General features: G+C 33.0%; 1 protein-coding gene across 1 annotated transcript in view; it reads right to left on the reverse strand.

Moving 5' to 3' along the window:
- Positions 1 to 12,735, reverse strand: part of CNTNAP4 (contactin associated protein family member 4) — a gene marked incomplete at both ends in the record, with an annotated part of 216,329 nt that overhangs the window by 35,390 nt on the left and 168,204 nt on the right. Inside the window, 3 exons of the mRNA XM_082782767.1 lie at positions 3,154 to 3,281; positions 6,443 to 6,599; positions 12,041 to 12,238. Coding sequence (XP_082638893.1) covers positions 3,154 to 3,281; positions 6,443 to 6,599; positions 12,041 to 12,238 — 483 coding nt within the window. The remainder of the gene's footprint in view (positions 1 to 3,153; positions 3,282 to 6,442; positions 6,600 to 12,040; positions 12,239 to 12,735) is intronic.

The following is a 12,735-nucleotide window of genomic DNA, read 5'->3' on the forward strand; positions in this document are numbered from 1 at the left end:
TGAATGGATCTTTAACAAGTTTAGTGATCTGAACCCCCACTAAACTGGGGGGTTCTCTTGACTCTCTTGAGGGACAAGTGGCCTTGTAGAAGGATCTAAGTAGACTGCAAATTTATGCAGTCACCAATAGCATGAAATTCAGCAAACAGAAATGCTGCATTCTGCACAAGGGACAGAGCAATGCCAATCAGAAGTACATATTCAGAGAAATTTGGCTAGGAAACCCGTAAGGATTCTAAGGGTGCTGGTTGACAGAAAGACTGACATGAGCCAGCAGTGTGCCCTGGATAAATGATGTTTTGGGATGCATTAACTACAGCATAGCCATCTGGTCAAAAGAGACTATTTTCCCACTATATTTAAAATAAGTGAGGCCTCACCTTAAATATTGTGTGCAGTTCTGGGCTTCCAAATATTAAAAGTATATTGAGGTATGTGAAAATACCAGAGGAAAGCAACAAAGCTGGTTACAGGGCTGTAAGGCTATGGATACTTGGGTTGCCAAATTTGGAGAAAAAGAGGTTAAGAGGTAACCTCACTGCTTTTTACAGCTTCCTGGGGAGGACAAATAGAGAGAGAGGCGCCATTCTCCTCTCCCTGGTAAATAATGATAGGATGTGTAGGAATGGCAAATAGTTGTATTGTGAGAGGCTCAAGCTGGGTATGAGGAAAAATTTCTTTACCATGAGGGTGGCCAAATGCTGGAACAGGTTTCCTAGCAAGGTGGTTGATGCACCATGCCTCTCAATGTTTAAGAGGCATTTGGATAATGCCCTAAATAATAGGATTTAACTTTTGGTTAGTCCTGGAGTGGTCAGGCAATTGGACTAGATGATCTTCAGAAGTCCCTTCCACCTGAACTATTCTAATTCTAATACTCATTCTAAATTATTACTGTGAGAGTCATTAAATGCATTTCTCACATAAAGAGGAAAGGAGTTGTGCCATTGTTGCACTCTAGCCAAGTTTTGCCAGATATCATAAAGAAGATAAGATACAGCTCCTAGTAATTCCCATAGAAGGAAATAAATATTTAAATTCTGATAACATATCTTCTTTAATTGACTACAGTTTAGAAATTCATATGAATTCTTATTTACATGATAAATCCATATAAACTTTACTCAAAATGTTACAAGATATTTACCTGGTTTTATATTTCCTTAAATTCATGTTTAATTATAATTTGTTGCATTTTATCTTCATTAATAAAAAGCTTATATAAAATCTCTAATAGCATTCTCTTATAATAAGAACATAATCTGCATTTATGCTGTTCAACTAGAAGTACCTTGTTATTGCTGCTGAATTCTTTCAGGTGTATCTGTATTTCTTTACTAATCTATATTGTTTTTTAAATAAAATGAGGTATTCAATGACTTCTTATGTAATTGAACAAGGACTGTGCACATTCTCCTGATAATACTGTAATCTGATTCTAAATCTTATGCTCAACTATGTTTTTTGCTTCAGGCACTCTGTTTTTAGAAAAAAAAAATAAAAAAAAATAAAAATAAAATAAAATAAAATAAAATAAGTGTGTATGTGTGTGTGTGGGGAGAAATTTACAAGTTTCTCTCACCTACAAAACCAAACAAAGACCTGAAACACATACCACAGTAAAATCGAAGTCCATTCCCTCATCCTTCCTGACCTAATAGTTTTAATCAGAATTCAGATCCCTCACCTAGAAAACCATCATGGCAGGATATTTATATATATTCTAGTAATTTCTTGCTGTGACACTTGCCACCTGAGACTACTGCCAGCCATCAAAAGTTAGCATCAGGACAATTTTTACATGGTAGGCCAGAGCCATGAACAGGTGGCTGAGGCTGGGGGAGAAAAACATGTCTTTGCTCTTTTGTGCTGTTTGATGGGTTACTTGGTGTCACTGCAGAAGGAAGCCTATCATTCTATGCAAAGTGTCATTAGCTGAAGGAAGCGCCTTAACATCTTAGGATCAATTTTAAAACTGTTCTCAACTGTTCCAGGTCACAGCTCCCACAGAGCCAAATTCACCACAATTATGACTCAAGTATGTAACAGTTATTTAGAAAACAATGAGCTGGCTGTTACTAGTAATTCAAGCACAATAGGAAGTTTAATAATACTAATTTATACAAAACTGGTAAAACATTGCTAGTAATTAGAAGAGAGAGAACAGCAGCAGAAACAGTGAAGTAATAATACAATCAGCTTCAATGAAGCATTTGAATTATCTTAGTAAATCAGAATGGATTCCTTGGGAGAGTACAGCTTCACTATTTCAAAAGCATTACAAGTATACAGCAAAGTAAAGAATAGATGGGCTACTCAAGAGTGGTTTTTTTTGTTTTTTTTTTTTTTTTGTATGGGCAGAGACCTCCTTAGGTCTCTTCCAGTCAGAATTAGCCGTGGTTCTGTATCATAATCCCGTGATTGCACAGTTCTATGACAGACAACAAATGTAAACTATTCACAGCTGAGTGACAAGAGATGTGAAAAGGAAGCACCCAAATGGTTTTTCTTCTTGTTGTTGTTTTGCTTTTTTTTTTTTTCTTCCCCCATGTCTAACAAATTTTCATAAGAAAATTAGAAAGCACTGCTGTAGCACACATCTGTTAACAACTCTTCCTAATTACTCTGACAAGTCAGAGGAATGGAATCAAAGACATAAAAATAAATATTTGTTAACCTGTATTTATATATTTATGCAGTCTCCTAACTGAGCCTAAAAGTGCAGATTTTTACTGGTGTTCATTTATTTTTATTATTTTTTCTGGTGATAATTTCATTTTATTAGTAGAAGCTAAAAATAAATTGGGAAAAAAAAAAGATGAAAGACAAATATCAGACAACAAATAAAACAATAACTGATAATAATATGAGACTATATTAAAGAAGAAACCCACAGGATAACATTTGATGCAAAGAACTATAAAAACTATACTAACCATGCCAGTCTTCATTATTTACGTTTATACACAAAAAAATATTTCTTTACAATTCTACCCTAGTTTGAAATGGAACATCACACTTTGTCTATTTCTTTTCTAGCTACTAAAAGAATTGGGTAAAATTTAGTTTTTTTTTTTGTTTTGTTTTGTTTTGTTTTTTCTTTTTTTAGTCAAAAGCCATCATTATTTAGCAAAACTCTTTATTGTTACTTACGGTCACCACGGCAAAGCAAAGGCCCTAGTCTGTAAGCTGCTTCAGAATTTGGTCTGTCAGTATCTGTAATCACAATTTCTGTTACTGGTAGATGTTCCTTGTAGGAAAGGAACCCAGTATCATTAGTCCTGGAAAGATAACATGAAAGCCACATTTCTGTCATGTGTTTCTGATAAACATTTTGTTATCATTGCTGGGGAAAAAGAAATAATTACATTCTGAAAGTATCTGTGTAAGTATGAAGCTAACAGAAGCACATGTGAATAAAAAAAATATGCTTTGGTATTAATCTCATGATTATTTGACAGGACTGAAAAAAAAATCATGAAAAGTGGGCAGGTTTATGATTGTGCATTTGACACAAATGGGTATGAATGAATCTGGGTGCATAAAACAACATCATGTCATTACGCCCATGTCATTAATTTTGTTACTTGTATCTAAAATGGCCTGTGTCTTCATCATTGAATAATGTAAATAAAGAGAAAGTCAAACAGAAAAATACAGTGTCATTCTGAGCGTACATGAAAAGAAGCATCTACTTTAAATAAGTATTTTACAGGAAAGGAAAAATATAGCCTAATATTCTGAGCACACACAGAATACTTCTAATCTTAGAATTCACTGTTTAAAATCTTTGTTAATTTAGTGTAAGAACTGAACTATTAAGGTTCAGAAAACACCAGTTCTGACCCTATAATTTCTTCCTTTGAAACCGTGGAAATATTCAGTCCATTCTGGAAAATTCATTCAATTCATGTCCATTCAATTAATGTCTAACTGAATCATCCCTTAAAGCACAACAATTCAGAGACAATGATATGAATTCAGAGAGGGGAGGCCATCTGGAATTCACTCTGCTCAGAGGTTAAACACAAGACAAGCAACTCAGCAAGCACTGGGTGCCAAGCAAACTTGCAAACATCTCTGGGAACACGGCTAGGCTTTGCAAAGCACTCTCTCAGCACTCTGTGCACTAGAGCTGAGAGAATGGGAAAAAATTCCTTCCTCAGCTGAATGAAATTTGTGTGTGTGTGTGTACAATTTTTGTTCATCTGTTTTGCAACAGAGTGTACAGATAGCTGCAATTTTTCAAGAAGCATTTTTTTAAATTATTTTTTCTTAAGTGAGGAATGCAAAACATTTGAAAGTAATATTTATGTTAACTTTTGATGAAGTAAGATATTGCACATTTCTAATTAGAACATTAAAAAAAAAAAAAAAAGTTTGCTTCACTAAAACTAAGCTAAAGGAGAATTGAATAGAAATTAGCCTGCCTGCATTTTTGTAGATTTGCAGAAACATATATACACACGTTTATATATATATAATATTTGATTGGAGATTTTTATAAATATTTTGATTACCCAGACAAGGACTTTCAGATCTAAACCCATATCCAATTTATGAAATAAGTTAGATTTCACTGTGAGCATAGGATATAAAAAACATGTTTTCAAAACCACAATATATGTAACTCTGTTTCTGTGTGCTCAGAAAGCATCTCTAACAAAACTTTTGCCTACTTTTTCTCATCTACCATCAGAATTGAAGCAACTGATTAAAATCTGTAGTAGTCCCTGGGGAGGCAAATGTAACATTAAGAACAACTACCAAAGTAAGTGTAAATACCATAACATTGGTTAATATACCATACCATAAAATTCGTAACATTGGATTTACAGGGATAAGTTACCTCTTAAACTGAAAATTAAAGCAACAAGTGTGGATACATACAGAAACATAAAACAGGACACATTCTATTTTCAATTTATATTTTCAATTCACTTATCAACAACTTTTTGATTCACTTACCAACATACACTAATTACCTTGATTTGTACTTATGTCATCCTTTAACTACTATATTCATAAGTATGTTAACATTGTAAATTAATCTATGTATACGAGTATTTACTGTGAGTGAAAATAATGAGCAAGAATATATTGCATATGCTAATAAATATTCAAAAGCCTGTCTCAAAATATATTAATTTCTTAACACATTTTTGTTGTTAGAAATCAAAAATTGCTTGTGCTGCTGTGCAACACAGTAATAGGAAAAATTCTAGTGTTCTGGGTTTTTGTATAAGACCTTTATGAGAAGAATACAGCAGGTATGACTGTGAATTTTACTGTGGATGACAATTCTTTTCCCATGCAAACCTACAGAAACTTCTGGAACTTGTAAGTTAATTGTTCTTTGACTAACTCTTCATTGTATTTTCATTTTTGTATTTGCTCATGATAATAGGATCATTTTCCAAACAAATTCACTAGCTGTTCATTTAAAGGAAAGCTAGAGGAGAAAATGCACATTGTATACATATGTGTACATACACAGATGAAGACATGAAGCTTCCCATGTACCTTCTTAACGTTTTCTATCTGCAGATGTCGATACATTTATTAATGTGCACATATTAGCTTACTCATTGAATAAGACTTATAAATGTTAGATATGCTTTAAAAGTTTAAAGACATAAAAGTTTATTCAATGGAAAATATTTTATTTGAAAAGTATCAGCCTGCTTTATACTGTCCTAGAATTGCTATTAAAAAAGCTGGATCTGGTACACTGATAATCTGAAGTTTAAAGCCAGGTTCAAATTTGACATCATGATAAGGACTTTTCTGTGATATTACTTATTTTAATAGGACCATAAATAACATTAGATGAATTTCAAATACAAGTGGAACATCTACATCATAGAGAAACTTCCATTCACTTACAATAGGTAGTATAATGTATAAATAAATAAATTGTGCTGATAACAAGGGTGTCCAATTTTAATAATAATAAAAATTTAAAAGCCTAAACTTAAATGTAGAGTTAAAAAATTATGCTTAAAATTTCCTAGAAATTTTAACAACTCCCTCCCCCCCCCATACCTTTAAGATTGGCTTTGATTATTTTTCCCATTCTAAAATACATAGCTGAAGTTATACTAAACACAAAAACTGATATCTTAAAATATAACATATTTTCTAAAACTAGAAAATCTCTGCATAAAATGAACTCCTCCTCCTACTCCTTCCCCTACTCCCTGAAATTCAGATTGAAAGAATTAACAGTAACACTTAATATATGTAGCAATATTTTTTAAGACAGTGCTCTATATCTCAAAAAAAAAAAAAAAAAAAAAAAAAAAAAAAGAACAGGTGTCACTATACTAATTTATACTTACAGCATTTTTGGTATTAAGAATCTGCTAAGGTTTTTATTTCTTTATTTATATTCCAAGACAATATATTGTGAATAAACAATGATAATAATAAAAATAATCACCATTCATTTCTGTCAGCATCGCAGTTGCAGTAATGCTGGGAGTCAATGCAGCTCCCCTCTATGCCACAAGCGCATTTCTGAACAGTAGGCGAGGAACCTCCCCAGTATGTCTGTGTTTCATTGGTCCTTCCAATCCACCAGCTCAATGGCAACCCATCTAAAAGGTAGGTTTGGGAAAATCAGTGCCCAGTCCTATCTTTGACTCTTCTTATTTTATTATTTTTTATTTTTTATTTTTTTTTAATACAAACAAGTTTCTAAAATATCCATAGAAAAATCATCCCTCAAATATAAAAACTTTAAACAGAAAAAAAAAAAAAGTTATCACTTTCATTAGATAAGTAATTATTCATTGTAATACTTCATTATCAGGTATTAAATGACTGTCACAGGTATTTGCTTACATTAGTGGAAAAAGGAACTAATGGTCCTATCATGGCTCAGCCAGCCATGATATTAGAATCATTTATCTTAAGCAGTCCATTTATAAAATGCATTTATAAATGGTACATGAAAAAGGAGATATCATCACCCTAGAAATCAAAGTAGTTTAAAGTCCCAAGTAAAGATCAATTCTAGATCATGGAAGTACCAGAAATAGAATCAGGAGAGTTACAGAAAAGCTTTACAGAGATGAATTCGTTCCACTGCTAAGAATACTGCAGAGTACTACTCGTATCTGTGATGCACATTAAACAGGTGAATAGTACTATGTGTTAATCAGAAATGCCCAAAAACAGACATTAATCACATATAGCAGATTCAGAATTTACATATTCAGAGACAGTAGAAATCATGTTAGTGACTAAACCTCATAGGCAAATTGATGTATCTGGTGAAGATTGGAGATGTTCCCCATCTTGATGTGTTACATCAAGCAAACACAGTGACAGAAAAAATATAAAGAACAGACAATGCCTAAAAGATATGAAGCAGAAAGACAAAAACATCTCAGGTAATAAAGAAGGCTGAAAGATGCCATGTCTTAAAGTCAGAGCATGAGAAGAAGTCAAGTACAGTTAAATTAAAGAGTTTCCTACAGAAATTTCCTTTTGCTTTTGTTGCAAACTCCAAGAAGCAGTCCCCACAAGCACAAGCAAGCTAGAATTTATCCTTCTTTCAACTTTACCTGCAACAATCACTACTTATTAAAACTTACTGTTAGATAAGACCTTTGTTATTTTGACAATCTCTTAGCTCATAAACATATTCACTACATTCATTACCACATAACTGTCAGTCCAGCAGGCCAAAAAAAGAATGCAAACAGTTTCTGGAAAAGTCAAACTTGCATAATGACATCAATGTCCAATATCAGTGTCTGTGTTTGCAAGCCATCAAAGGAGAAAGAAAACCTAGTGACAGGTTATAAATAATTTATCAGACAACATTTCAAAAATTTCCAACTAGAATTGTAAAAAACAGTACATTTCTGTTGTAACAACAGGATGCTTTAGCTTTACATTGTAGTTTTGAATTAATATTCCCAGCCTTTGGCTAGGGATATTGAAGTGTATTTAAAAGCTGGTCTCAGTTGTTTGCTCTTATGGAAGGGTGAGAAAGAGTATTTACTGAAATACTGCAAATTAATACAGATTAGTCCAGATTGTGATTCTTCTTCTATCTCTAAACATTGCCTAATCAAAATAAAGCTATTAGTAAAAAGGGTTAGAACTTTCTTCATAACAACTATATTAATATAATAACATGTAAGTTTTCTCATGACATAGTTTACAAATGCTATCTAGGCTGATTTAATATAATTTATTCTTAGTTAAGAATAGTCATATAAGAATTACTATCTGGGGACTGAATTACTATTACTGGGGCCTGCATGTCCCCAGAATATTTCATGTGATAATAATCAAAATTTTATTCAACAGGAACAGATGGCAAAGATTATAGATCACACAAGTGGTAGGGATTAAACTCAGCAGAAAATTTGTTAATGTGTATATTTATATTTCAAATCCTGATATTTCATTGTGGTCATAATCAATGAGATAGAAAAAAGTAATTTGCAGTAAAATGTTACTTAATTTTGTTCCAATATCAGGTTTACTTCAGTTGTTAGCTATTTGTGATTGTTTTTTGTTTTTCAATACTGACTTTAAAGTAATTCAAAGATTCATTTATAAAAAGCAACAAATAAATTCAGAAAGGTGATCCTCAGCAGGAAGACTTGGTGAAGATTGCCCTTCTTTTGGCTGGGATAGAGTGAATTTTCTTCATAGGTGGAATGTTGTGCTTGGGATTTTCAATTAAAATAGACATGCTAGAACAGAAATCTTTTCAGCTGTCACAGTTAATTGCTTGCACAGAACCAAGGACTTTTCTGCTTCTTGTGCTGCCCTGCCAGTGAGAAGGTTTTGAGTGTACAAGAAGCAGGACACAGCCAGGCAAGCTGGCCCAGACTGGCCAAAGGAATTTTCCACACCATATGATACCATGCTCAGTAAAAGCTGGGTTAAAAAGGGAGGGGAAGGAGAAGGGAGGGCAGGGGAATCCAGGAGAGGCCAGGGGAAGAACAGGATATAGCATTTGGAATGATGGCATTTATCTTTCCAAGAAACCATTAATTGTGATGAGCCCTGCTTACTTGGAAGTCACTGACCATCTGCCTTCTGATGGGAAGTAGTGAATGAGTTCTTTGCTTTGTTTTTCTTGCACACATAGCTTTTTTAAACCATTTTTACCTTAACCTATGAATTTTTGCACTTTTACCTCTCTGCTTTTCTCCTACATCCCACCTGGGGAGAGTGAGTGAGCAGCTGTGGGGTAGCTGTTACCTACCTGCTGGGGCTAAACCACAATTAAGACCACATTCAGGTGCTGAACAGATGAAATAATATCTAAGTCAGCAAGCTATTCCTTCCAAATTTGCAAATTAGATCACTTTGCTTTCCTAAAGCTTCCTCAATTTTTAAAAACATTTATTTTCCAAATAAAATTCTTATTTAGCTCTACGAACTCTTCAAAATGGGATGAACATCTTATCAAATTTAATTATAATTCACATTTATAAGTGCAACATCATTATTAAAATTTCTAATTAAACTTCTAAATGTATGAATTTATGGTACTGTGTCACACTGAGATCCTAAATGTTTGTTAGAGTTCATAACTACTGAAACAAGATAAAAATGGCATATTTAACATAAATGTATGTGACAAATATATTTCAAAGTTCTCAGAAGACCAGAACTGTATTTTCCAGCAACAGTTAAAAAAAAAAAAAAAAAAATCACTACTCTACAGCAAGAACAAATAATATTTTCTCTTCTCTCTCTTTTCAACTGAAATACAGATTTTGAAGAATAAAATGAAAACAAGAAAAGATCCCTAATTCCTTTGCCCTCCAAACCCCACAGCTCTCTGAAATCCAGGAGACAAATGAGAGAATTCTTTCATGCAGAGATGACCATAAAATTTTCAAAAGGTGTTAGAGTTCTAAGTTTTTCTCCTTCCATGAAAGCAAGCTGAAAAATTATACTGACAGAAAGAAAAGGATGTCAAATTTGAGGATTTGGGAATTCTTACTCTTGCAGCATCTGAGACAAAGTCCAGGATTTACATTTTGTGGTGTTCAGAGATGAAAAATATTTTTCAGTCTAAAAATACTTTAGGATATATTTACAACATGGTACTTGTAGTTAATCAGCATGCATCCAGGTTTTAACTGGTGTTTAACTGATGTAGGCACTGCCCATTTTGCTTAACAACAGATAGCTTAACTGTTTCTAAGAGCTTACTGAAATCTCTGAGAAAGATAACTCAGCAGTATTCATGCATTTAATTTTGCAGATAGCTCTGCATGACAGTTCTGTGCTAAGCTAGGTATTTAGTCTATGTAGTTTAACGGTGATTCATTAACCTGAACAGCAACTAATGTTACAACCACTAACATCTGAATTTTATTTTGAAGAAGTGATTTAATTAAGCTTGCCTAAAAAGGTATGCAAAGTTAATACATCCTCAAAAAAAGTCATAAAAATGCACCTCTGCCTGCTTTCAAACTGAAAACGTAAAAAAAAAAAAAGTTCTCTTCAATAGGCATTGTTCATTCCTCTATCAAAAACACAGGGTTGCCTTTTTTAAACAACCTTCATACCAAATCCAAGACTGATAATCAGTAGATTCTAGCTTTCTTTTACCTCAACACTCTCTTGAGATCTCTTTTTTTCTTTTTTCTTCTTCAGAACAGACTAAAGTCTACTCTTCAAAAAAGTTGCTTTTAGCATAATCTGTATTAATGTTTTAAAAAGGTAAAAAATAGTGATTTCAGAGAATCTGCAGAACGTTCAAATAACTTTCTCACGGTTATTTATACATACCATTCAAACCTCCAAATGTTAGATGGCTTAGCAACTGATTGTGCTCCTTTAGCTTTCTAACAAAAGCTGCATAGCTGTGCAGTCTTAGTGTATCTCTGCTTCTGTAAGTTTTTCCCTGCTTCCTTCTCTGACCTGTTAATTTTTCCCTTTTTTCATGATTTACAGATTGAATTCTCCAAGGAAGATGGTGAGTTGAAAAAGACTTTTTTTTTTCTTAACTTACGCTGTGTAACAGAGTAATAGCTATAAAATAAATACATAAATAAATAAAGTGAAATACCTAGACAACACAATCTTAAAACCTTCTGCTTGATGTAAGCCAGGCTTTCAAATATCTAACTAAAACTTGAATTTGGAGTCGACAAGTAAAAGGGAAGTTCAATGGAACACCTTATTTAGTAGGCTCATCTTTTATGCTGCAGGGTCATTTTGGAACAGATATTCTGCCAAGAGTGAATGCTAGTCTAAGAAAAAATCCATCTATGTCCATGACAGAGATAAGGATGAAGCATATGTAAAGAAATGGTTTAAGTAAAAAAAAAAAATAAAATAAATTGAACTCTGAGCCCTACTTTCTGCTTACTAGAAAACAATTCTAATAATTTAACTCAAAATGCATCAGAGTTTCTAGTCAGTTCAAATAATCTGGCTTAATTTTTCAAAAATCATCAAAAAATGCATTTTTATGTCCATGTTATATATAGTACTTAAAAAGGATTTTTATTAACCTCAGCTGTGAGTCAATGAATGTTAAGACTTAAGAAGACTACATACCTTATTTTTTTATTGAAGTATATCAGAGGAACCCCACTCATATCTATTTTTTTTTGTTTGTATATTTGCATTCATCCACAATTTATCTATCGTTTCTTTTCCTATGATTGATTTTATTGGACTGTGGAAATTTAATGTTATCAGTGCTTTACATAAAGCACCTATTATACAGACAATGACTGTTCAAAAAACATTCAGCAATTAACTGCTGATATCTATGCTTTAGTTTGTGTCCTTTGAAAGAGATGTTTCCTAAGTAATTCCCTCAGTAATATTTAAAACACTTGGAAATCAGACTACCAGAGTAGTAGTGTTTTTCCTGTGCAAATACCTCTCAGTATTTTACAGGATTCTGAGTACTAGCTTAATGAAGTTGTTCTTATTCCAGTGTAGCAAAAAGCCATACCCTTGATAGAAATAAATACCTTTACTAGAGACAGTGAAATAAAACACAGTATGCACCATAACACGATTTGTCTGCTTTACTTACCTGTCTTATCTAAAAGCCTTGATTTTTTGCAGTGGTAAGCAAGCTCCTGTTCACAGTGTTCTGCATGGTTAATTGCAGCTTGAAGCTGGTCTAGGCTGGCAGAGTACTTGAAAAACACAGTGTGTGGGTTCTCTCGCTTAGCACTTTTGACTCTGGTTAAGTTGGTGTTGTTGTGCTGTATAATGGTCCATGTTGCATCTTTCAAAACACGTGAAAAATAATAAAGAATCTGAAGTAGTTGCATAAGTTGGTAATGGTAAAAATAAAGAAAAGTATGATCAAATACACCAAACTTGAAAGAGATTTCTCTAATTACAAAAAATGCATTTGTGCATTATGAAACAGAGACATAAATCATGTAGCAAAAATGAAACCAATTAATCATTGCTTCTATTTATATGTACATTACCACACTGTGTCTGTAACTGGCATTCAGCTTGTTATGTTTATTGAGAAAGAAAACAATAAACAAAGACAATTTTTTCTCTTTTCTTAGGAAAGAGGAAGGGAAGAAGGAAGGAAAGAAGGCCAGTTACTATCGCTATTATTTTTTTCTAGGCTTAAATTGTTTATGAAATAACACTAAATTCCATCCCACATTAAAACAATAGTACATTTGACATTAAAATTGAAATTAAGCGATTCCTCTTGAAATAAATGACATGCTGTCTTGCGGCTACATAAAGAAGCAGAAG

Source organism: Aythya marila, assembly GCF_965140915.1.
Source record: "Aythya marila genome assembly, chromosome: Z".
NCBI lineage: Eukaryota > Metazoa > Chordata > Aves > Anseriformes > Anatidae > Aythya > Aythya marila.